General features: G+C 37.7%; 2 protein-coding genes across 7 annotated transcripts in view; one reads left to right on the top strand and one right to left on the bottom strand.

The window, feature by feature from the left end:
• The window catches only part of ATP13A4 (ATPase 13A4), a 136,316-nt gene that overhangs the window by 14,478 nt on the left and 94,181 nt on the right, over positions 1-27,657 (bottom strand). For 4 of the 6 annotated variants that reach the window (XM_081072700.1, XM_081072701.1, XM_081072702.1 and 1 more), the window contains 10 exons: positions 27,101-27,212; positions 22,803-22,927; positions 18,350-18,513; positions 17,398-17,520; positions 15,810-15,889; positions 14,283-14,325; positions 13,775-13,884; positions 10,453-10,549; positions 8,715-8,787; positions 462-633 (listed from right to left, as the gene is read on the bottom strand). In XM_081072700.1, coding sequence (XP_080928826.1) covers positions 462-633; positions 8,715-8,787; positions 10,453-10,549; positions 13,775-13,884; positions 14,283-14,325; positions 15,810-15,889; positions 17,398-17,520; positions 18,350-18,513; positions 22,803-22,927; positions 27,101-27,212 — 1,099 coding nt within the window. Of the gene's footprint in view, positions 1-461; positions 634-7,480; positions 7,935-8,714; positions 8,788-10,452; positions 10,550-13,774; positions 13,885-14,282; positions 14,326-15,809; positions 15,890-17,397; positions 17,521-18,349; positions 18,514-22,802; positions 22,928-27,100; positions 27,213-27,657 lie in introns of those variants that run through there. The other 2 variants (XM_081072705.1, XM_081072704.1) reach the window with 2 other exon arrangements.
• Positions 11,844-13,000, top strand: LOC308506126 (tubulin alpha-1B chain-like). Its single transcript, XM_081069084.1, has one exon. It carries the CDS (start codon positions 12,000-12,002, stop codon positions 12,894-12,896), a length of 897 nt encoding a protein of 298 aa, XP_080925210.1. The 5' UTR covers positions 11,844-11,999; the 3' UTR covers positions 12,897-13,000.

Raw genomic sequence — 27,657 nt, 5'->3', positions numbered from 1 at the left:
TTGGGCACCAATTATGTGTATTAGGGCTATGTTAGAGAGAAAGAGATGAGTAAGTCATAATTCTTCCCTCTAGTGGCGTAAGATCTCTGAACATTTATAATTAGGGTGATCATATAGTTTATCATTCAACAGGTACAGATATGAATGTGAAAAAAAGATATTAATAATTTCAATGGGATATCATGCTTAAACTGGGGCTGCCCCAGCAAACTACAATACATGGTCTCTCTAGATCGAAATGATAGTAATAAATCATTATCTAAAATAGGCAAACATAAGTGCCAATGAATCTTATCATCAAACTATGCTTTATGAGAGAAAGTCACTGGAAAACTCCACAAAGGACTTAAGGAAGCCAAAGCCTTTGGCAGAATGAAGACCTATTTGCTTCTCATCATATGGCCAGATGGTTTTTGATAGCATTATTATGTGGGAAGTTGGAAGCCAGGCTGTGATCATACCTGTGTATATCCATGGAATACCAAGTCTGCCTCTGAACCAGAATGAAGCCCACAATGTGCATGGCCAGGCTGAAAATAATGTTGAAAATCACAGAGAGCAGCAAAGGTGGGGAGATCAGCCGTCCTGCAGGTCTGAAAGGCACCAGTTTGGGGTAGGCGCCATTCAAATTCACTACAAAATAAATTCAAGTTTTATATGCAGGAGAGCAGGAAAACGTATTATTCTTCATCAGAAGAATGGTTTACCTTCTTAGGCCCACATATCTGAGGAAGCTGACAAATTGAAGTATACCACAAACTGAAGGATTTAAACAATAAATGGATTCAAACTGAAATCATATGAGGAATTCTTAAGAAAGCAGACATAGAACAACCACAAGATGCCTATCAAATGAGCAAAGACTTTTAAATTATAGGTAAGGGGATACACTTTTCAAATACGGCTTGTGGGAATGTAAATTGACAAAACTTTCTGAAGGACAATTTAGCAATGAATATGAAGAGATTGAAAAATGTTTATAACTTTTCACATAGTTATTCCACTTCTGCAAATTTAGCCTATGCTAAAAATTCAGAGATGTAGAAAGATGTTCATCACTTACAATAAATCATGCACATCCATATAATGGGGAAATATGCAGTCACTAAGAAGCAATGCTTTAAAATATTTAATGACAAAATAATGAGTGACATCAGCAAAATGGCAGAGTAAGCAGCTCCAAGATCCCATCCCTCCACAGAAACTTCAAAAAACAAGCAAAAACTGTAAGAACCAACTTTGTCAGAACTCTGAAAAACAGACAAAGATTTACAGCATCCAAAAAAATGCTGAATCAAGAAAAAAGCAACTTAAAACTTGGAGGAAAGTTTTGCATATTTTCACTTGCCTTTGACTCACACCTTCCTTAGCTCAGTGACAATCTTGAAGACCAATTCCCAGTGAGGGACTCTGGTCCATGGTTACAAATTAATCTGTATGTCTGTTCTAATCTGTCTGGGGTCTCCCTGAAGTACTGGTACAATGTTCTCATCTCTGTTTCACCTAGTGCAAAACTTTCTTGGGATGGAAAAGCAGCATGCACTGCTCAAAAGCATTGTAAGGCTAACAGACTACCTGCAGTCATCCCAGGCAAAAGATTATAGTTGACCCATAAAATAACTGCCTAAAGCCTGGAAAGAAAAGCTAAAGAAAGTTTCTTTGGGAAATTATGGTATTCACAATCAGCTGTGTATATTGAGGAATATAGAAAGCCAGGTACATGCCCAGGGCAGGATGCATGTTCAGAAAAAAACAAACAGAAATACCTATGCTTTCAGCTGTGGATGATCTCTAGACTCAGCAGAAGCCAGGCTAAGTGCTGAAGTGCCCCAGCACAGAACAAATCTGCAAAAACTGGGAGACGTATTTCTTTGTTCATATTTTTAAACTTATGGAGTTCAAAGAAATCTCCCTCAAAATACTAGATGAACAAAAGCTAAAGGAACAGAGATTTCAGCAACCACACATAACAGCTGATAAAGTCTTTACAAAAAATAGTTTAGGAAAATCACTAAACAAATGGACTACTACAGCCTCCAAAAACCAGCAAAACAAACATCATCAAGCCCTATGGAAAGGGAAGAATTTGATTTTCAGAGTTAAGATATTATAAAATTCAAAGGTACAAAATAAATTGAAAGAAATCATCTCTGAGGAAGCCCAGACATTGGACTTACTGAGCATAGACTTTAAAACTATCTCAAATATGCTTATAGAACTCAATGAAACCAGGAAAATAATGTCTGAACAAAATAAAAATGTCAATATAGAGATATTGATTATGTTAAAAAGCCAAAATACCAGTAAATTCTTTTTAAAGAACCCTTTTTAGGATTATGTCACAGAAATGGCGTTGTAGGGTAAGCCTCTGAAATTTCCCCTGAAATTTACAACAAATTGAGCAACTATAATTCCACAAAGAAATCCCTGCACAGTGGCAAGACTAAGAGATGTGAAACTGAAATCATCTAAAGGTGGGCAAATTGGGCGAGTGGGGGAGAGGGAAGCAGGAAGTGTGGAGATGTGGGCAGCGCTGGTGCAGGACACAGACCGGAGACCAGAACTCAGAGCTCCAAGCTCCCTGCATTCTGGAGCTACCGCAGTCTTGGGAGAGGAAAGCATTCGGACTGCTAGCATGTCACTTATGGCCCACAGTCCCGCCTGAGGGATCAGCATATAACACAGCTGAACCCAACACTCATAGCAAAGTCCTCAGAGCAAAGACTGAGGGATGATGGGTGAGAGCGGCTGTTTAAGTTCTCACTGCCAGGCAGAGGAGGGAAGATATAGGCACGGAGCCTAACCGACCCCTTCCCACCCTCCCAGAGCTCATCCCACCCCCACCTTCCCAGTGCTAGAAGTGGAAGGGTAACAGTGTCAGATCAAGAAGAGAATATTTGAGGTTCTGAGAACAGGTCCTGCAGCCATGGACTCACAGCCTAACTAGTTCCAGTGAAGGGGAGGGAGCCCTGAGTACAGGATGGGCTGTGCTGGTGGTTGCTACCATTGCTCAGAACCACCTTTCACAATCCACCCCACCCCTGCCCCCACCCATCTGGGCAGGTCACTGCAGGAGTAAACAGAGCTGCTGAAACACACAGGCCCTGCATCTGGTGCAGGAAGAGCTTTGGAACATCAGAAGCTCTCCATGTCCCTCCACAGTGCAGTGCCCTGAAACCCAGGTGACCTGCTCACAGAGGAGAAGCCCACCTTTCAGGGAACAAACCCCTACCCCCATTGTGTGAGAAGCCAGAACAGGGCAGAGGAAATATAACACTACAGAGTGAGAGAGAATAAAAGGCTGCAGTGAAAGAGAAAATAAAACATTCCACCAACACCTACTAGGAAACAAAAGAAAGACTTCCGCCTAACAACCTGTTGCAGAAGCCACTCCTGTAGATGCCTAGGAAGAGAAATAATTATTCATTAATTGCCATGAATAACCAAGGTAACAAGGCAATTCAGAAAGAAAATGAAAAGTTTCCAGAAAATGAACTTAAAGGCATGGAAATATTTGACTTAAATGACAAAGAATTTAAGATTGCAGTTCTTGAAAAACTCGACAAGATGCAAGAAAACAAAGACAGGCAGTTTAATGAACTCAGAAACACAATCAAAGAACAAAATGAACATTTTACCAAAGAGACTGAAATTTTTAAAAAAGAACCAAATAGAATTTCTGAAGGTTAAGAACTCAATAAAAGAAATGAAGAATGAAATAGCCAGCTTAGGTATGAGAGCTGACCTAAGAGAGCTGATGGAGGAAAGAATCAGTGAAATTGAAGATAGAACTCTGGAAATGACACAGGTAGAAGAAGAGAGACTTGAGAATTAAAAGAAATGACAGAACTCTACAAGAACTTTCTGACTCCATAAGAAAGAGCAATATAAGAAAAATATTGAGAATACCAGAAGGAGAAGAAAGGGAGAACGGAATGGAGAGTATATTCAAACAGTCGACAAGAACTTCCCAAACTTTTGAAAAGAACTGGATCCTTGAATCCAAGAAGCAAAGAGAATACCTAATTACCTCAATCCCAATAAGCTGAATCCAAGGCACATTGTATTGAAGCTGTCAAAAATTAACAACAAAGAAAGAATTCTCAAGGCAGCCAGGGAAAAGAAGACAGTAACCTTCAAAGGAAAGCCCATTAAATTATCATCAGATTTTTCAGCAGAGGGAAGAGAGCCAAGAGAGAATGGACTCAAATATTCAAACTATTGAAAGAGAGAAATTATGAGCCAAGAATAATATACCCAGCAAAGATATCCTTTAGACATGAAGGAGGAATAAAGATCTTTCCAGACACACAGAAGCTGAGGGAATTTTCTGACAGGACCTGCACTACAAGAACTACTGAAGGAGGCTATTCGACCAGAATAAATAGGGATAATTTGTGGCAACCAAAACACAAAAGGGGGGAGAGTAAGGCCTGAACTGGAATATGGGAATGGAGAAAGTAAGCATGCTAAAGAAAATGGAATACTCTAAATATGAAACTTTCTTTTACATAAACTTAATGGTAACCACTCAAAAGAAAAGTCCAGAGCTGAAATATATAACATAAAAGAAGAAACAGAGGGGAAAAAATCACGGAATACCACCACACTGAAATAATAGACAGCAGCAAAAAGACAAAGAAACAATGGAGACACTGTCCTACCAGAAAACCAAAGATAGAATGATGGGAAATCCTCATATATCAATAATCACCCTAAATGTAAATGGACTGAACTCACCCATAAAAAGACAGAGTAGCAGATTGGATCAAAAAACTAAACCCAACCATATGCTGCCTCCAAGAGACACATCTCAGCTACCAACAAATATAGACTCAAAGTGGAAGGGTGGAAATTGACACTCCAAGCAAATGGTATTCAGAGTAAAGCAGGTGGAGCCATCCTGGTATCAGATGAAACAGACTTCAGGATGAAAAAGGTAACAAGAGACAAAGGTGGACATTTCATAACGATAAAATGAACTATACAACAAGAAGAAGTAACAGTCATCAATATGTATGCCCCCAATCAGGGAGCACCAAATTATACCAAGCAACAATTAACAGGACTAAAGGAAGAAATTGACCAAAACACAACTATAGTAGGGTACTTAAATACATCATTGACAGTTATGGATAGATCATTCAAACAGAAAATGCATAAAGAAATATCAGCCCTAAATGACACATTAGATGAAATAAATGGACATAATTGACTTTTATAAAGCACTTCATCCTAAAACGTCAGACTATCCATTCTTTTCTAGTGTACATGGAACATTCTCAAGTATAGACCATATATTGGGACATAAAACTAGCCTCAGCAAATTTAACAAGATTGAAATCATACCACGCATATTCTCTGATCACAAGGCTTTGAAATTGGATATCAACTGGAAAAAGAAAGCAGGAAAAAACACACAAATATCTGGAGATTAAACAACATAGTTTTAAAGAACAACTGGGTAAAAAAAGAAGTAAGAGGAGAGATCAAAAGATACATAGAAACAAACAAACAAACAAAATCTTCTCCCATTCAGTTGGTGGCCTCTTTATTTTGTTGATGGTTTCTTTTTCTGTGCAGAAGCTTTTTAGTTTGATATAGTCCCATTCATTTATGTTAGCTTTTACTTCCCTTGTCTCTTAAATCAAATTCATAAAATCCTCTTTGAACCCAAGGTCCATAAGTTTAATACCTATGTTTTCTTCTATGCAGTTTATTGTTTCAGGTCTTATGTTTAGGTCTTTGGTCCATTTTAAGTTAATTTTGGTACATGGTGACAGCAGTCTTGTTTCATTCTTTGGCATGTGACTTTCCAATTCTCCCAGGACCATTTATTAAAGAGGCTGTCTTTTCTTCATTGTATGGTTTTGGTTTCTTTGTTGAAAAGTATCTGTCCATATTTATGTGGGTTTATTTCTGGGTTTTCAATTCTATTCCATTGGTCTGTGTGTCTGTTTTTCAGCCAATACCATACTGTTTTGATTATCGTTGCCCTGTAGTACAAGCTGGATTCAGGGAGTGTAGTAGCTCCAACATTGTTCTTTTTTCTTAGAATTGTTTTGGCTACTCAGGGTCTTTTGTGGCTCCATACAAATCTAATGATTTTTTGTTCTATTTCTTTAAAAAATGCCATTGGACTTTTGATGGGGATTGCATTGCTTTGGGTAATATGGCCATTTTAATTATGTTGATTTTTCCAATCCACAAACATGGAATGTCTTTCCATTTAATTGTGTCTTCTTCAATTTCTTTTAAAAATGTCTTATCATTGTCAGTGCAAATAATGCCTCCAATAAGGGGCTTATATCCAAATATATAAGGAACTCATACAACTCAACAACAAAACAAACAAACAATCAAATTTAAAAATTGGCAGGGAACCTAAATAGATATTCTCCAAAGAAGACATGCAGATGGCCAATAGACATGAAAAAATGCTCAACATCACTAATCATCAGAGGAATGCAAATAAAAACCACAATGAGATATCACCTCACAACAATTAGAATGGCTATCATCAACAATACAAATAACAACAAGTGTTGGAGCGGCTATGGAGAAAAAGGAACCTTCATACACTGTTGGTGGGAATGTAGATTGGTGCAGCCGCTATGGAAGGCAGTGTGGAGGTTCCTTAAAAAATTAAGAATAGCTTTTCTGTCGGTGGACGCCAACGAGTAAGCATTGTTAAAGTCTCCCCTCCCACCATCATCATGTCTAACTCAGTCTCCCAAAGAGCCTGAACAGCTGCAGAAGCTCTAAATTGAATTATGGTACCAGATAAAATCATAGATGGGAATGAAACTTGTGTGTCATCCATTATCATGTGTAATCAATAAATGATTAAAAATCCTCTTGGAAAAAAAAATTAAGAATAAAATTACCATATGACCCAGCAATCCCTCTCCTGGGTATCTACCCAAAACAACTGAAAACATTTATCCATAAAGATATATATGCTCTGATGTTCATTGCAGCTTTATTTACAGTGGCCAAGACATGGAAACAACCAAAGTGTCCTTTGATAGATAAATGGATAAAGAAGTTGTGGTATATATACACAATGGAATACTATTCTTCCATAAGAAAAGATGAAATAGTGTCATTTGCAACAACATCAATGGATCTTGAGATTATTGTGCTAAGCGAAATAAACCAGACAGAAAAAGTGGAGAACCATATGCTTTTACTGACATGTGTCTATATAAAACTGAAAACAACAAAAGAACAAGACAAATAAATGAAGAAACAAAAACTCATAGACACAGATAATAGTTTAGTGGTTACCAGAGGGTAAAGGGGGTGGGGGGAGGGAGATGAGGGTAAAGGGCATCAAATATATGGTGATGGAAGGAGAACTGACTCTGGGTGTACACAATGTGATACATAGATGATGTATTAATTGTACACTTGAAACCTATGTAACTTTATTAACAATTGTCACCCCAATAAACTTTAATTCAAAAAAATCATTTTTATAATTTCTCTTTATTGACATTCTCATTTTGTCTAGTAAAGGTAACTAACTATTTGGGAAAGTATAAAAGTATGTATTATTGTACTTTTGTTTTTTTAATTCCACTTTTTATTCCTACATGATTTAAAAGATAAATGCATAAAAATAATTACATACCTAGTAAGCTATTGGGCACACAATTGATAAATATATAATTTGTGACAACATAAAATGAGGAGACAGAGCTGTAAAGTAGAAGAGTTTGGGCATGTTATTGAAATTAAGTTATCAATTCAAACTAGATTGTTATAAATTTAAGATGTTACATTTAATCCCCATTATTATATATTTTAAAAATCCCACAGTCAACATCATAGTCAAGAGTAAAAGATGGAAAGTTTTTCCCCTAAGATCAGGAAGAAGGAAAGGATGACCACTTTTATCGCTGCTATTTAACTTGTACTGAAGATTCTACCTAGAGAAATCAGGGGATAAATAAAAATCACCCAAATTGGAAGGAAGAAGTGACATAATACTATACACTGGAAATCCCAAAGAATTCACAAGAAAGCTACTAGAATTAATAAACAAATTCAACTATGTTGTAGTAGTTACAACATCAACACATAAAAATCAGCTGTGTTTCTAGACATTGGCAATTAACAACTTAAAAAGGAAATTAAGAAAACAATTCAATTTCAATAGCATCCAAAAGTATATGATACCTAGAAATAAATTTAACCAAAGAGGAGAAAGACTTTACACTGAAGATTATAAGACTTTGCTGAAAGAAATTAAAGAAGGCATAAATGAATTGAAATACATCCAATATTTATGAATTGGAAAACTTTATATTATTAACATTTCAATACTAGCCAAAGTGATCTACAGATTGAATTCAATTCCTATCAAAATCAAATGGCTTTTTTTTTCTGAATGGAAAAGCTGATCCTCAAATTTATGTCGAATTGTAAAGAGGTCTGAAATGTCAAACAAATCTTGAAAAAGAAGAGCAATTTTGGAGGACTCACACATCCTGATTTCAAACTCACTACAAAAATAATAATTAAAACAGTGTGTTACTGGAATAAGGATAGACATACAGACCAATGGAATAGATTTGAGGATACAAAAATAAGCCCATGTATCTATGGCCAATAAATTTTCAACATGATTGTCAAAACCATTCAATGGAGGAAAGAAAAAAAAATCTGAGGGAAGCACATCTGGGAAGAAAGTTTTAAAATTGGCTTACTTGTTACACCAATCAGAGTTGTAATGGCCAGATCCTGGAACAAAAACTGGTAATTTGATAGGCTGTTGGTCTCCTGAAAATAAAAAGGAAGGCAGCTCAAAAAAGTATGACCTTCTGAATGAAGTTTGACGTCAACTGTATTCATTTTCTCACTGCAATATAGGATTGTCTAAATTACCAAGGAGCTAGAATGGTGAGAGTTCCGCTGATGTTGGTGGAAGTACCAAAGACAAGGCTGCTAAATCCTAAGGAGGGCCATTGTCATGTGCTTTGCGCTGGATCCTTTGTGAATCAGCATCACCCCTTATTGAGGGAAACATCTCACTCTGCTAGATTCATCTCTACTCTCTTTTCTACTTGTTAGCAGAAAAGTTGGGGTTGTTCGGGTACAATAAGACAGTGCATTCCCAGTAGTAAACAGTGACAAATGTGTGGTGATCTTACCAATATTTTACTGATGGAAAAATGAAAATAACTAAATCAACTGTCTGTATTCTCTTGGCTGTTGTTAGAAAGTCCTGATAAAGCATTCTTCAGGAAAAAAATGTTTAGGTCTTACCGATTTCAAATAACTTACTTCCTTGACCCCCACCCCTTGGTGGAAAGGAGATAACAACGACCATGTTTAATTCTACTTTTGAGAGAGAGTTATTGTGATTCCAAAATAGAGCCAAATTCTTATAAATAGTCTATTCTCCGATTCCTTCATTGGTGAGTGGGAAAAGACTTAGGTAATCTGAAAATAACAGAACTAAAAATTTCAATCCAGGAGCAAAAGGGCAAGACAAGAGATGAATCTAGATATCTCCAGCACAAATGGAATTTCCTTACTCGATGCTGGCCAGTCATGCATTTTCTCCTTTTATGTTTCATTAAATAGAAAGAGACATCACAAGACCTATGTATTTTTCGTGGTGTGATATGCCAAATTTTAAATCCCTATCTATGTTCAGGAAATCAGTGATATCCTGACTTGTACTACTGCATGAGGGTCCATTGTTAAGATTGTCAGGAATTTTGTGAACTGGTTGTTAAACACAGCCAATATAAAAACTTAAATTATACAGATTTACCATTAAATAAATTAGACTAAAAACAGAGGTAATAAATACTCAAAAGTTAACACTTTCTAATCATTTTCCTACATTTTACTGTTATCTGTGCCTATGAGGTTTTTTTGCAACTCTTATGTCTATATGGTGCAAATACCATATCATGGCATGCTACTATACATCTCTCCCCAACTACATGTTCAAGTGACATCTGGTAGATAGCTTGAAACCAGTGTGAGTATTTACACCACTGGAATTGGCAAACATTAATAATCAGGGCTTGTTTTTCCAGAGAGAGCCAGTTATGAAACATTTACCAACATCCCAACTAGAGCCTCATCTTTAATGAATGGTAGGCTAGGGGAAAGACATACTGGAACTGGGAAGTCAGAGACCGGGTCTAAGCAGGCAAAAGTAACAGTGAGAAAGTGATTTGCTCTGTTCTAATCTTCATCTACCACTAGATAAGAAGTTTCTCTGTCAGTCAGACAATTCACACCAACAACTTTTCCCATGTACATCTGTCTATTTCTGATTTATTTTCAAAAACTTTAAAGATCGTTTCAAAGGGACTGTTAGTGCCAAAATATCCTATTTGTGCTTTGTTTAAGAAACATTTCAAGTTGAGAGTGCACAGCCCCTGGGTTCAGTTGTCACTAACCAAGAAGCTAGGTCCTAAGTCATACCCAGTAGAGCAGCAGAACACCAACATACTGAATCATGCTGTACAGAGCCATGTACTTGAACATGCAGAATGAAGTAACAAGAGCTGCACGTCCTTCCCTGTGTGGGAAAAGAAAGGAAAAAGGAATGAAATGAAAGTAATGGAAAGAAATGAGATCAGTTATTCTGTGCTGTTCAGCTGACTCAGGAGAAAAGATCAGAAGCCTGATTATTGATCAAAAGACTGGACAGCCTTGAGCCCTTGGGATCTGACTGTCAATATGCTAAATGACTAGATTTTCAGGAAAGGCTGATCCCAGTCCTAGGTCCACAGGCCTTGATCCAGCCATGGAGCCAGATTTAGAGCTCCTCTTGTCCTCTCGGCCGGCATTACTTCAGCTCAGAGTCAGGGGACCTGGAAACTGCTCTCAGATCTCATCCCTACTCATTAACGTGATTTGGAAGTCATTTTTTTTCTTCTGGTCACAGTTTCTTCATCTGTGAACTGAGGAATTTAAATAAGATTGCATGTTGGTGGTTGGGGGTGGGGTGTGTATGTGCAATTTTCATGCAGGTGCTTCAGGAGATTGGCAAACATTTCATTCAAATTTTATATGGCCACCGCAACTTTTCCTAAAACTGGACTAAAATAATATGCACACTCAAATTAGTTATGTGTCTAATTTGAATAGACTGGAAACAACGAGCGTGTTTATTTGTGCTACTGTTGTTTGAGTAAATGATATATATTTAAAGGATGAAATAAAGTACTTATGAAATGCCAACTTTATTTCTTTCCTTTTGGAAAAAATAGAGTTTAAATTTACTTCTGGTCCTACTGGTTTCCTGGGATTCCAAAGCCTGATCCTCATGCCAGGCTTTCTCCTGTATCAGGGCTTTGCTGCTGCCATTTGTTCAACCTAAAAGGTAGTCTCTCCTCATCCTTCACCTCCTTAGAAAGGCTCCCCCACACCACCTGAGGCAGCCAATTCCACTGCCCCAGTCATCTTCCTACTTTTCACATTACCCTTGATTTATCTATGCATGTGTTTATTGCCTGACTTCTTCACTGGAGAAAAATTTCATGAGATCAAGGGACATCTGATTTATTTGCTTTTGGCTCCCCAGTGCCTCCAACTGTTCTTGGCACTGTGTCTACATTATAAATATTTGTTGAATGCATGAATTAAAAAAACAAAAGCAAACATTGGGAGGAGCTAGCCAAATCACTATTTTAATGTGGTGGAAAGAGTATGATATTTGTAGATAAAACACATTTAGACAAAATTAATTCTACTACAATCTCCAATCCTATATGGTTGTGTGAGCTTGGACATACCAATTAAGTTCTCAGAGCCTGAATTTCTTTATTTGTGAAAGATACAGTGAACCAGGCAAGGAAGACGCTGCCAATAATTATGCCCGTGGGCACTACACCATTGGCAAGGAGATCATTGACCTCGTCCTTGACCGAATTCGGAAGCTGGCTGACCAGTGCACAGGTCTTCAGGGCTTCCTGGTTTTCCACAGCTTCGGTGGGGGAACTGGTTCTGGGTTCACCTCCCTGCTGATGGAACGTCTCTCTGTTGATTATGGCAAGAAATCCAAGCTGGAGTTCTCCATTTACCCAGCCCCCCAGGTTTCCACAGCTGTAGTTGAGCCCTACAACTCCATCCTCACCACCCACACCACCCTGGAGCACTCTGATTGTGCCTTTATGGTTGACAATGAGGCCATCTATGACATCTGTCGTAGAAACCTCGATATTGAGCGCCCAACCTACACTAACCTTAACCGCCTTATTAGCCAGATTGTGTCGTCCATCACTGCTTCCCTCAGATTTGATGGAGCCCTGAATGTTGACCTGACTGAATTCCAGACCAACCTGGTGCCCTATCCCCGCATCCACTTCCCTCTGGCCACATATGCCCCTGTCATCTCTGCTGAGAAAGCCTACCACGAGCAGCTTTCTGTAGCAGAGATCACCAATGCGTGCTTTGAGCCAGCCAACCAGATGGTGAAATGTGACCCTCGCCACGGTAAATACATGGCTTGCTGCCTGTTGTACCGTGGTGACGTGGTTCCCAAAGATGTCAATGCCGCCATTGCCACCATCAAGACCAAGCGCAGCATCCAGTTTGTGGACTGGTGTCCCACTGGCTTCAAAGTTGGCATTAATTACCAGCCTCCCACTGTGGTACCTGGTGGAGACCTGGCCAAAGTACAGCGAGCTGTGTGCATGCTGAGCAACACCACAGCTATTGCTGAGGCCTGGGCCCGCCTGGACCACAAGTTTGACCTGATGTATGCCAAGCGTGCCTTTGTTCACTGGTACGTGGGTGAGGGTATGGAGGAAGGAGAGTTTTCTGAGGCCCGTGAGGACATGGCGGCCCTTGAGAAGGATTATGAGGAGGTGGGTGTGGATTCTGTTGAAGGAGAGGGTGAGGAAGAAGGAGAGGAATACTAATTACCATTCCTTGCATCCCTGCAACATGTCATACTCGGAACTTTAGCTTCAAACTGACAGGCGTTAAAGCTTTCTCAATAGATTGTCTTTGCTTTTACCTGTGATCATGTGTGTCTTTTTAATGTGTATCTACAAGATTTTTTCCCTCGTGTCTCAAAGTAAAGGCATTGAGAAAAAAAAAAAAAAAAAAAAAAAAAAAGATACAGTGACCATTTCTTCATCTCCAGACTTTTCAAAGTATAAGATAATAGGCATTAAAGCACTTTATAAACTGCAAACATATACTAGTTATAATAACCGAAAGCATGCACAGTGCTAACCATCTCTATGATTCAAATAAAATGCAGCAGAAGTACATGTTTGGAGGTGAGGCTGGGGGGAATAAAGCACCAAGGGAAATTTTAGGTGGAGCAGCAAAAATAATTGTTTTGAAAACTACGGATGGGAAGGATATTCCAAGGAAGCGTAAAGAAGAAAAAAAAAAAAAATGGGAAGGTCAATGGAGAAGAGAAAGTTTCTCTTAATCCACCATTACAAAGCATCTAAGGAGACACATTTAAAATAATAATAATAATAATAATAATGATAATAATAATAATAATAAAATTAACACTTTCAAAGCAGTAAAATATTCCAGATTCCAACCTTCTAAAAATAACCTATTCAGTGATTTTTCATTAGAAATGCCACTGCTCTCCCCGGGTTATTTTTAACCCTTCTAAGTCCACTTGAAAGAGAATGTTTGACCACATTCTCCCACAAAACATCTTCCCCACCCAAGGACACAGTTCCCCTGGTCTTTGACTGGCCGAGCAGTGGAGTCTGCACCTAAAAGTAGGGAGAGATTAAAACAATGCTGGTGGAAAGTGCCTACTTACTTGATAAGGTGAGGTACACACTCAATGTTTGGAGTTTTAGACGTGAAAGGTGAGGCCACAGATGCTTCCTGCTCTGATAAAGAGATGCCCACATGAGCCATTTTCAAAGCCTGAAAGCAAAGAGTCAGCTTACTGTCCACGCACACTCACATACATTTCTCCCGAGACTGCATACCACAAGCCCAGTTAAGGGGCCACAAGATGGCCTGTGGGTCCAAGCACTAGCTGGGAGATGACCAGATTTTGCTCCATCTGACACATAAGAAAGAGAAGGCGTTGGGACACCTCACCAAAGAAGTGGGGACTTCAGAACCAAATTCTACTTAGACTAAAGTGGCCACTGAGTCATTGTGAAGCTTTGGTCAGGAATCCCCCAAACTCTCAGTCTCAGTTTCTCCACCAAGAGGAATGGAGGTGGTATATATCCCAGGAGATACTATCTCTATAGGGCTCCAGGCAAGTACAATCAAGTGTGAGATTATGGTCCCACACACTGGCAACTACTTACCCCACAGTCATTGGCTCCGTCACCGCACATACCTACAAAGTAACTAAAGGGGAACCATGTCAATTTTAGAGGCGATCAAAGCAATCTTACCTGTTAATTTCTCTAATTAAAGAAAACAGAATGAGCTTCATTACTTCGGGTTCAAACTTTTTACTTTAAGGGAGTTTCCCTAACAGTCTGGTTTGACTGAAAAAATAAAGTTTAACTCAGCACTTCCGACAACGGATTAGTAAATCCAGGGCACCATTTCCTGACCCAAGTGTTTCAGGGAGACCCTGCACTTCACTGTTTAGGAAACAGCTTTGTCAGCTATAAATGGGATGTTCACAACTATATGATGAGACAGCATAGCATGGTAGAGAGTGCACAGGATTTGAAACCAGAAGATCTAAATCATGTTAATATTTTGACTGTCGTTTTTCTCCCGTACAAAGTGCTGTACGTATTCAATGAGGTGCTATATGGGAAAACGCTTTCTTTATACATTCTAAAATGATAAACAAGAATTACTTGTTGGTGATGTTAATGTTAACATGAAAGGAAATCTGCCATGTTAGCATGTTAGCAGTCACTCAACTGAAAAATGTAGTGCCAGGCCCAGACGGAAGAAAGAAAGTGCATCAATTTTTGCAGCTGAGAGACTACTGCTCTCTCAAATTGTTGACCAAGATTATGGATAGTCTGCTTTTTAAGGTAAGAGCAATTTGACAGCATTTACAGAATTTTTGGTGCTTCTTTTATACATTGCTGTATGAAGGCAACTAGTTTACTACCTAGGTGAGGTGTTCAACCATATTGAGAAGACAGGGCTTTCTGAATCGAGAAGTTTGCCTAGTGAATGAATCAAGTGAGTAGGACAGTGGAGTGGTGATAAGTAGGATTCATATCTAGGTGTCCCAGCACCAGAAGTAGAGGAAACTGCCAGGACGCCATGAGTTCCTTTAACAAGAAATAAAGGGTTCTAAATGATGAGCATTTTTATCTGGACTGCCCATTCTATCTGTCAAGACCCTTTGTGTTAGAAGAAAAATATTCTTCTGATTTAAGATGGAGAGAATGCTTTGGCATAAGAATGTCTTAATATTTTGAAGATTATTTGAATCTTTTGTCATATGAATCTTCCTATATTACAACTTTGATGATAATTTGTAAAAATGAAGTCTAAATTTTCAGTTTCTTCAGGAGCTGAGCTCAAATGACCTTTCCAGGCTTATTTCTCACCATATCTTTTTATCCCCCTTATGTTCTAGTTCAGTAGTTCTCAAGTCTGGATACAAAATTGACTTATGTGAGAAACTTTGGAAAAATACTGATGTCCAAGCCCCATGAGAACAATTGAATCAGAATCTATGGATGGTAGTGTCCAGATAATGCTATTTTTTCAAAGCTCCTGAGATAACTGTTGTGTGCAGCCAGGTTAAGAACCACTGTCCTAGCCAAACAGAGTGACTTCCTGTACCTCTCACACTCCCCCTGACTGCCATGCCTCCATTGCACTTCACACCACCTGAATTGTAAAGAACCTACTCCAGTTTCTGGAATTCTTCCACCAGACTGGATTTCTGCCCAGGAGACATTCTTGCAAATATGGTCCCATTCATCAGTATCTGAAAGGAACCCAAAATTTTTATTATGTCAGCTGGTCATACATGAAATAATTGATAATACTCAGAATACTGACTGGGTAATGATATTCATGAATGAAAAAAACATTGTTTTCCAAGAAGTTTTCCTTTGCATTTTAAGACAGGCGTTGAGACATTGGTCATCAGATAAGTGACGAGGGAGACCATAATCAGTAAAGATGACTACTTAATTAAAACAATGGAAATATAATGGCTGTATGTGATGTCAGAGGGGTAGTAGATGGGGGGAGGAGGGTTATCGCTGTGTGATGGACATAAATGATAAATGTCTAATTATTACATTGTTTTGTACACCTGAAAATAATTTACAAAATTTTAAAAAGAATATCAGTTGTATGTAAACTTATCAATAAATAGAAGAAAAGTGAAAAAAAAAAAAGAAATGAAGGGCATTATAAAGTTCTATAAACAACAACAACAACAACAAAAAAAAACATTTGATGAAAATGATGACCTATAGGAATTTAGCTCAGCTGCCATAGAGAGTATGGTCCTAAAAAATCCTGAGCTTAATGGAACCTTAAGCCAGTATGAGAAATGAAAAGATAAGAGGTCAAGATTCCAGGAGAAGGAAAGGAGGCAACAACTTCTTAGAAACTAGCGGAAAAACAGCCTAATGGTGAAATAGTAACTATTTGTTATCTTTGACTTAACCATACCATCTGGGCTTGACCAACTGTGAAACTCAGCTAATATTCCAAGCCTAATTTAGAGTATGGAATATTGATGGTTTGATAGTATAAAAACTTATACTAGTTCCCTCCACCTAAGCTCCATTTTACAGAGTCTACACTCGTCTATGTTAGATCCATATGCTTCCTGCTCTTCTTGGTAGTAAACTCAACTTAGTGTTCAGTTAGCCTCAAAGTCTCTATTCTTTTTTTCTTAAATAGTACCTTAGATAATGAGAACTTGAACATGAATAATTTATTTTTGGGTTACATTGGTCATAATCTTTGTCTAGCTTGTTCACATGTTTTATATATATATATATATATATATATATATATATATATATATATATATATATATCTTATCTACCCCCATTATTGGTTTGTTCTTCCTCACAAAAGCTTTAAGTTTGACCCTCTTGTATTTAAAGGTCCTCTATCAAAAACTTAATTCCTCTATTCCTGGCCTGTTTTCTTGTATAATTGCTAGATTTCCACTATACTGTGAGACACCTAATCATGGCAATACAGTGACAATGACCCAAAAGTAACCCTTATGACTTGGGAAGTCACCAATACTTTAATCCTCCAGATGATAAAAAAAAACCTCAAGTTTACTTACTTTAAATCTAGTAGGAAATTAGACAACAATAAGCTCTGTACAAATATCAGCCTCTCTTATGATACATTGATAGGTATATCTTGCCTGTTTAGAGGTTTGAAATTGCTGAGGATCGTGCTCTGTAAATGACAGTGTCAGCATCTTTACTGGGAGATTGGTATCCTTTTAGAACTTACCTTTGGCAGTAGGCTGCTGAAATGTTGACTTATAACCTGAAAGGATTTTCCACTTAAGGCAAAATGGTAACTTCCTTCTCTGCTATTATCAGAGACTTCTTCCCAGATATTAATGTAATTGTCCTGCAAAACAAGACACAGTTATTTTAGATTTGATAGAGTGGTCCTAACCACAAGCATACCTGAGGGAAGGTAACGATGGTAGTCTGGGGCCTCTCTTTAAAAGTCACTATTCAGCCCTGATTCCTCAGAGAAGCACTTTCTCTTTGCTAGATCAATCTTTGTACATCACCTCTAGTGAATAGGAGAATAAAACTTACTCATATCCTGTTCTCGTCCTGATTTGATCTCAGTGAGTCCCAGAGAAGAGCACATTTCACATATTTCACATGTGAAATACAAAAGCACTACAGCTTAACAAATCTCTCCCTGAAGTGAGAACTTACTATTTTTTTCCATACAGAATTAATATTCTTCCACAAGGACACAATAGAGGTAAGATATTGACAATATTGAAGGTAAATGAATAAAACTTTTTCCCCCATCCTGAAGATATAATCTGATTTTCCAATTCACACAGCAGTATCTCTCCTAGAGACTAAATCCCTTTTAACCCAGCAGGGTCGCTGGCAAGCAAGGGAAAAATGGGAAATTAGATTCACAGGCCCCCCCCCCCCACATTACATTCTTTCTCATACAGAGCCAACAACGTTTTTAAGTTTAAAAGAAAGGATTATTTCAAGCACCCAGGAAAGCACTGTACCTTCAAGCTCAGTTGGAAAGATAAGGGAAACTGATATAATTGAGTGCTTCACACTGCATATGTGTCAGATATTTGGAGAAATACGTTGACCGTAGGTCACCTGTATACTTCTGCCAGTCAAAGCTGCTCAGTAGCTAACGCTGAGAGAAATGTTAGATAGTACGACAGAAGGTCTCTTTTTAGGCATACCTGATTCCCATATGCAATGTGTTTCTTCTCTTCCACTAATTTCCAAGATATAGATGCTGATGAGGACCCAGTGGTTTCATTCGTTTCAATAAGAATGACTTTCTGGTCTTCAGAAACCATTCCAGACTTTCTGGCCACTGTTATTGCAGTCTGAAGATTGTCACCTAGAAAAAAGGAAGAGTATCCTAAAATAAGTTGAAGAGATAGATCCAATTTATATAGGGCCTAGAAAACTAGAGTAATGAGTTAAGATGTTTTTTAGGTGTGAAGAGAAATATATCTAAGGTGTCTCTCAGCCCTGACCTTCCATGATTTCACAATCCCTTTTCTGGTTCTTGCTGCTTTTCATCTGGTTGCTTTATGACCTACCAAAGAGTGGGAAGGAAAAATAAAAAGGCAAAATTCAAATCCATTTTTGTCATTTGTTAACAGTTTAGTAAATGCTTAGTAAGACCTTACTGGTTTAATATAGTATCTGGTGGTTCCACTTCCAGCAAAGATGGAGTAAGCTAACTACAATCTATCTTTCCTACTGACTACAATGAAAAACTCTGGACAGAATACAAAAAGTAACTACTCCAAAACTTTGAAAATTAAACTTAAGCAAGAAGGATATGGAAGAAAGTCAAATTTTGAGAAACAACTTACAAAGTAGTGAAATTCTTGGCCTCTTTTCTTTTTCCCCTCACATTATTTGACCTGAGTATGAATCCTAGTCCTAGAGCTACAAAAGTTGCTAAAACTCAGAGAAATCTAGTCTTTCTGGCCAGAGGAACTAGGAAAAGTGGTGTCTGTGGCTGAGGAGTTATGGGGGAAATCCTGGAAAGAGCTAGACGGGGAAACCAATTCAAAGTTGTGAACTCTATACAAAGTCCCAAGCACCAACCCAGAGCTGTATGTGTGCTGAACAAACCCAAAGAAGGATAGCAAAGGCTTCAAGAATGAACAATGATATTAATCATCTCCTATATTCCAGAGTTTTGTTCACTAAAACAAAAAAACTCAACATTCTCCAGAGGACTTCACCAGGATCCAGTCTCAAAACATCATGTTTGAAATATTTAGGATACCCAACATGCAAAAAACCTGAAAAGTCTATCCAATTCTCAAGAAAAAACAATCAATAATTGCCCATCTCAAAATGATTCAGATGTTGGAATTATCACACACTGGTTTTAAAGCAGCTATTATAAGCCCTCTTCACATGGTAAAGGTTAATTCTCTTTGAAGTAAATGAAGATATAGAAGTTCTAAACAGGAAAAAATATATACTTTATACAAAAGAACCAAATGGCTACTTTAGACTATAACAATATAATAACTGAAGTGAAAAATATTCACTGGATGCACTCAATATCAGAATGGAGCTGACAGGAGAAAGAGTCAATGAACTGGTAGATCAATAAAAATTATATAATCTGAAGAAGCAGAAAGAAAATTTTAAAAACAAAAGAACAGAGACTCAAAAATATCAAAAAGATTCACATTTATGCCATTAGAGTCCAGGAAAAAGAGGAGAAAGACACTGGAACAGGAAAAAAAAATATTTTGAAGAAATAATATCAGAAAACTTATCAAATATGATTTAAAAATTTTTAGTTTACAGATTCAAGAATCTCAGTGTGCCCCTAACAACTGAGTGAGAAATACATCCAGACACATAATGAAACTGCTAAAAACCAAAGATAAAAAAATATCTTAGGAGCAGCTAGAGAAAACAATACATTACGTATAAGGGAATAATGATGCAAATTATCACAGGTTTCTTATCAAAAACCATACAGGCAAGATGATAGTGGAATAACATCTTTAAAGTGCAAAAACGAAAAAAAAAATCTGTCAACTCAGATTCCTATAGCTAATGTAAACATCCTTCAGGAATGAAGTAGAAATTAAGACATTCTTAGATGAAGGGAAACTAAGATCATTTTTGTCAGCAGACATGCTCAAAAAGAAATGCTAAAATAAATTCTTTAGGCTGAAAGGAAATGATACCAGAGAGAAACAGAACATAAGGAATGAAAACAGTAACACAAATAATAAAGAGCTGGATAAATAAAAGGTTTTGTTTGTTTGTTTGTTTGTTTGTTTTTTAACTTATGTTCTTTAACTCTTGACTGTTGAAAGTAAGAACTTTAACATTGCCTAGTGGGGTTCTCATTGTCTGTCACACATATGACAACTATAACATAAAGAAAAGAAGGTAAGATATGTTTATGGTTGTAAGACTTCTTGAACTGGTAGGTATGGATATTGTCTTTCTTCCCGAATTACTAAAAAGTAAATAATACAACATCTGACTGGCTATCCTTAGCATGATTTCTCCTAGGTTTCTGCCAAAATACTTATGAGGATCTGTAAAAGAGTTATCTAGTGAGAAGGAGTTGCTCTACTCTGAGGTTACAGGGAGCCCTGAGACTAAGAGGCTCCCTTCACCTGCCCCACAGGACACCAGCAGTCAATCCGCTTTGCAACACAGGCCCATTTTGCACCTACCACGTATGAGAGTTCTACTGTTTAGGATCTGCTGCCCAGGCCTAAGCCTCAGTCATCTGAAGAGAAATAGAAAACTCCAGTAGCTAGATAGGAAAATATTAGGCAAAACAACCAGAACATTTGACGGGTAAAGTAGAGCAGCTGCTGGAAACAGATAAAATGTACATTTTGGGGAAAAAAAGAATAAGGTGTTCTAGAGTCACTCCCATGCCAAATATGATTTAAGAATTTGACAATAAACAGGTGATTTGAAGAAGATAATGGTCATTTTGGTGACCTGAGTTTGTGGTTTGAAAAAAAAACAGGGTACAACAAAAAAAAAAAACCGTAAGCACAAAGCAAAAATATAAAAATATGACTCACAAGAGAAAAGATAAGAAACTGAGAGGATAGATCCAGGAGGCCTGTCATGTGAATAACAGAAATTCCAGCGGGAAAAATGAAAGAGAGAACAAAGGCAATAATTACATGAACAATAGAAGAAATTTTCCTGAGAGAAAGAAAACAGATTTAAAAGTCCTCACTATGTTCAGACCAAATTAATTAAAAAAGATAAACATATAGGCATATTCTTGTAACATTTCAAAACTCCAAAGTTAAAGAAAAAGGATTGTATTCAGGAAAGAACAAGTTACCTAAGTGGATTGACACTGAGCTTGTAATATGCAATACCACAAACCAGAAGACAAAGGAAAAACACCTACAGATTATTAAGAAAAAAAGGATTGTATTGCAAAATCCTAAACTCATTCACCTATCAGAGCAATGAAAGATATTCCAGTATATGTAAGCAATCAGAGAACATATCACCTTTCCATCTCATCTAAGGACAATTCATGACAAAACCAAGCAAGGAAAAAAACAAAACAGAAATTTCAATGTGAGGGAGAAAGAAGTAAAGACAAAGGATTAAACTGATCAACTCTTATTTCTACATAAATCTAAATGGTAAAGGATAGAATATGAGAATGTAATATGAGTTCTAAATAAAGATATTTTAAACAGAAGGGTTATGATGTAGGGGGAAATTTTATAGTCAATTAACTGAGCAGTAATACCTAGAAGTTCGACTGAGGGTCCAGGAAGGGAGTGACTACATTGATCCAAAAGTCTATTGGATTGTGGAGGCAAGAACGGGGAATGAGAAAGTACAGAAGGAAAAGTAAAAGTGTTCTAGAGTTCTCAACAGCAGCATTGAGTTTAGGGGATGTGGGGTAAACAAAAAAGGGCTTTGGTGGGGAAGTATTTATATCTTGGTAACACAATTAATAGAGTTGAAAGCATTTGGCTATGAAAGCAGAGAAAGAAAGGGAAGACACATGCTCAAAAAATATGAATGCATTAGAAAATCATTTATTCTCCATTCCGAAGCATTCATTAAGAAATTTCAACAAGAAAAAAATCACACATTTCTTGCATGATCTTTTCTCACTTCACTATTATTTGCATGACTTGGGGTTTGGGAATAAAAGTAGAGATGACAGTATCATTTTCATCTCTGTAATTGTAGATCTCATTATTGGTAGGCCTTCAGCATAGGTTACAGACCAGGCTGACTCAGCATTCTTCTCCTAACATTTAAAACTCATCATCTTTACATGAGTCGTATCTTCTCATTAAAGTGATATCTCAAATGTCCCTTCTCACAGAGGACACCTCATCTAAAGTAGCCAGTCAGACGCACTATCCCACATCACAGTTTTGTTTTATGTATGTCATAACACTTATTGCTACCTGTTTATTTGGTTATTTGATTGATTGATTGATTGATTATTTTCTATCTCATCCCTCCAAAATGGAAGTTCAGTTAGAACAATAATTTTGCCTTTTTGTTGCTCATCTCCAGCACGTAGAATGGTGTCTGGCCCATAGTAGGTAGTCAACAATATTTGCTAAATGAGTGAATCTGTGTCTATTTCCACATCAAAGTCTTACTGTTTTCTACTTTGTTCTATACCTGTGATCATTACTGTCCTTATCCGGGCTGAGATGAGCTCTTCCAGAACAGGTTTTGTTTCTTCCTTCAGTTGATTCTCCAAGATCAGCAATCCCAGAAATATCAGGTCTGATTCTACCTTGTCCCTGGAATTATATATATAATTGAACAGACATAGCACATTCTAGTGTCTCTAACAGGAAGTAAAACAAAGATAAATATCTTCCGGTCAGAGTAGTTCCCACCCACTCATTCAAGCACCATTCCTGAGGCACTGAATATGTATCAGGAACTATCAAGGCAGGAAGGCGACACAAAGGATACTGAGACATTTATTCTGACTGAATCAAGAGGAAGAGAGAGTACTTATTAAGCAAAAGATTTGCTTTAACCTTCGTAGAGAATGAACTAAATGACTGCAAAGATCTCCTCCATCTGCTGAGGTGATTTTCATCACTTCACCTGTTGGCAACCACCAGAGAGGTGTTCTACCTCTGGTACAAAACATCATGAAAAATAAGTGAGGCACAGGGGAAATAAAATGCCAGTTTCTCTAGAAACAAAAGCTATCATCAATAACATATAAGTCCCAGGAGGTACAAGACCATAATCTCAAAAAAAGGAAAAAAAAAGTCTCTCTTAACGGCCAACCACTCCCTCCCCCATCCCTGCTAAGCTGGTAACATGGCTCTTCTACAAAACGTTTTTGCAGCAAGTGAGGTCTCTGAAGCTCTCGTCCACCACAAGGACATTCCAAGATATTCCACAGGACCAAGTGCAGGAGAGTACATTTGGGGTTGGGGCCTCAAAGATTCTTCCAGGATTCATTTATCTGAGACTCAGGCACCTCTAGCACACACAAGAACAAGGCACCAGCCTGTCTATCTGGGTGAAATACAGATGAAAGCAGTACCCAGAAAAGCCATCTTGTCTTGCTTTTCATGTGTGCCTCACATGGGCCAAGGGCATGCTGCTCCCAGGACACTAACACCTCCACCAAAGTGGCAGGAAGTAGACACAGTTTGGACTATTTATCTCAAAGCAGGCTCAGGAAATGACATATTTTATTCTTCTGAATCTGGCAGTTAAGTCTCTTCATAATCTGGTTCCAAATTATCTTTTCAAATTCATCTATGACTAAATTCTTCATGCCCCCTAATCTCCTGCCAAGTTGGACCATTCACCATGGATATGTTCATATTCACTACTTAACCGTCTCTAAACATTTGCTCTGGACTGCCATAAGCCATTCTTATTTCATGGAAAAGGGTGTAAGAGGAAAAATCATCCCTAGAGGGGTCTCAAGCTCGGCAACTTGGAAGAGCATGCTATCTTATCCTGCTTCCCACATGGACATTATACCTCTTCCTGAAGCATCTAAAGAATGGGGAATGTAACAGAAAGGGAGCATTGTCATTCTTATGACTATACTTCATGTTCTTCAAATCCATGTGAATTTTAAAGGATGAAATATGCATAAAGCAGGCCAAGAACCCTCAAAGAAATGATGATATCTGTGCTGGAACCATTCTGAGTACACACACACACACACACACACACACGCACGCACGCATGCATGCCACAGAAAGAATATTCTGTTCACATCAGAGATTAGCAAAGGTTAGCTAAGTTAACTTAGCTAGGAATAGATATAGTGATGATGTGGCTTTAACACAGGAGGGGCAAACTGATGACCCAAGATCAGATCTTATTAGTGAACTTGTATTTGGATAGTACCAGATTGTGAAAAGCACCAGATCTTATTAGTGAACTTGTATTTGGATAGTACCAGATTGTGAAAAGCACCAGATCTTACTAGTGAACTTGTATTTGGATAGTACCAGTGCTGTTGGCCAGGGCATGCATGTGTTGTCCTGTGTGCCACAGCCCTCACCATCCCCATTGCTCACGTGCAACCACCATCAATGCTTTGTTACACGCACAAGCCCCAAAACCATGAGTCTGAAACTTGTAGATATGCAAATATTTCATTATAATAATCAGGAGAAGCAGTACAGCCGCCAGGATCTTGATTTATATCTGTCAAGAGGCTCTCAGGAAACAAAGTTCCATTCCCAATTCTGCCACATCCTTGTCCCAAGTATCCTTTTCTTTAAAACGTAGGGCTCAGTCTCAAAATTCACGCTTAGCTCTCTGACTTGAATGACTTAAGCGACCCGAGTTGATTGGATTACAAATATTGAGTTGTAATAGCCAAAGTGACTCTTTTAAGGGTCACAGTAAGCTGGCCCCAGGGAGAGTGGTCCAGTATGCCCGGGAATCCAACACTCAATGACTAGATGAGCCACTTCTGCCTTTGAGCCCATTTGTGATGTGACAAGGTTGGGACATCTCTGTGATTTTCAGCAGGAGCGGTACTGCCTCTACAGGACATTTTGGAAATTTTTTAGACATATCGAGTATATGCAAGATTTTCTGCAGGGACCAATGCACAAAAAGAATTATTTCATGTGACTTTTGAATATTTTACAGGACATTCATGAACACTAAAAGATTGTTTATGCTTTCCTAAGTCAGTATAGGGTTATACCGTTTATATTATACAACACAATATATAGTATTATTATAGTATATATAATACCACTATATTATATTAACAAATACAAAATTATTTATATTTCCTATAGCTCTGTTTTATGTTTAAACACAAAATATTTTTGCACATTTTTAATATTCTAGTGAATTTTCGAGGAATGTAACTTTGTGTAAATTGAAAGGAGATTGTACTGTTTTATTCAGAGTTTTACCAAGAGTTTTAAACCATTTCACAGAGTCACCTCACTGAGAGCAAGAATGCTAATGGTACTTTAGACTCCAATGTATCGCACACCTGTATCAGTCTGAGTTCCTAGTAGTTTCAGCCCTAAAGTTCTACATACAGGTGCAAGCAACATATTGCCTTATTTTGTTGTAGTGGAGTCAGCTGAGCATTTATTGCACTATCTATTACTTTTTGTAATGCTTTGTATTTTTGCTTATATTTTGACTGTACATGATAATATTATATTTATTTTTACAAAGAATATGTGCAAAAAGGAAAAACTGAGAGTTGTTAGATGGGCGGGGGGGGAGGGGTGGGGATAAGGGAGAAGGTGAAGGGATTAGGAAGCAGTTGGTAACCACAAGATGGCCTCAGGGTTTTTGAAAATTAACTTGGGGAACGTAATTAATAATGTTGTAAAGATTTTGTTGGGTATCCGATGGACATGCGTCCTATTTGGGAGACCACCTCAGGGATACTGTGGATTCCTGATCATGGCATTGTACACCAGAAGCTAAACAATAATGAATGCCAACTATAATTTTATATATATAATGTGATGGCTCGGTGCGAGGTCGGAGGGATAGTGGATAGGGGGAGCGGGGTTCACAGTGTGAGGGATATAAATGATGAACGTCTAAGTATTACCTTGTCTTGTACACCTGAAACTAATAAATTAAAAAAAAAGAATATGTGCAGATCATATTACATATGAATTTTATTTTACTATATTAAAGGAAGTGATACAAAAATGTAGCTATAATAAGAGTCTGACAGGGTCAAACACAAATATGTTAGACCTCCCAAATTTAAAATAACATAATAAGCCTTGATTATCTCCATAATCTCTCCAGTGTTACCAATAATGGCTGACATAGAGTATTGGACACGGCACTGAAGGTGAAGTAAACACAATAGCCTAAAAACAGGGGAGAGTAAAACAACAAATAAATTTGAACTAATAAATACTGCAGTCTATTTTAGCTTTTGAGCATACCCATTTTAATCTATACATATCAAAACTTTCTCTAGAACAGTCCCTTCAAAGCTCTTTCATTTTCCTACAAAAATTACCTAGGTTATGTGTTAAGTCCAAGCTATAATTTTTCTTATTAAGTTGTATATTTCTTATCAAGAATTGTTTTTCAGATAAATGCTATGAGTTCTAACTTTCAACTAATTCACTAACTGTAATTAAAAACAAAAAATCCCCAGCTACTTGTATTTGGTTCAAAATGGGGACATGGCCCTAGTTTCAAATTCTGAAACATTGTTATATTCATATATCTGTTTTCACAAAATTGTACAACCACATCGTATTTCACAGTTTATACAGCTCTTTCCCATAAATTCTCCCAGTGAGTGTTCATATCAGCTCTGTGATTTAGGCAGGTCAGGAATGACTATATTCCTGTTTACTAAGTTCAGAGACATTTCATACACACAATCCCAGCAAGCTATGTTGCTGAGTCCACTGTCCAGTATGGTACATCTTCCCACCAAACCATCCTGCTTTATCAAAATCTTCCCCATTTACCTCATAAAGGCAGTGGTGTGGTGGTCCATTTCTAGCTTTTTGTAGGCCATTGCTATGACCCGGAAGCCCCGGGTCGTATAAATCTGAAGTTCACTAACAAAACTGGTTGGTACTGTTCAGAAAAATAACACAAGATTAGTATGTAATATTTACTCAGCTGGCACCAGTAGAGAAATTCTTTGAAACAGATCCAATTATTTCCCACAACACCTACATCTAAAAAGGTAGACAACAAATCAGTGGGAACCCACCCTAAATATAAATACATTGTCAGGGTTGACCCCCTGGGATCCATTGAAGGAAGCAGTCCAAAAGAAAAAAAAGAAGATGAAGGAAAAAAGATGGGAAAGTGTATAATTCTTTTTTCTCTAGTTTAATCAACAAACGTTTATTGACAGCCTACTATGTTTCAGACATTGACTCTGCAGACATGAAACTTTTGGCCCTGCTCTAAGGATCTCTGTCTAGTAGGGAATAGCCAATAGACTAACAATACAATTGAATGAGCTCATTATTATGATCTAGGCAATTGCAGCATACTATGGAAACACTTGGTG

This window comes from Rhinolophus hipposideros (assembly GCF_964194185.1).
Source record: "Rhinolophus hipposideros genome assembly, chromosome: 2".
Lineage (NCBI taxonomy): Eukaryota > Metazoa > Chordata > Mammalia > Chiroptera > Rhinolophidae > Rhinolophus > Rhinolophus hipposideros.
This window is presented reverse-complemented; position numbering and strand designations above follow the sequence as displayed.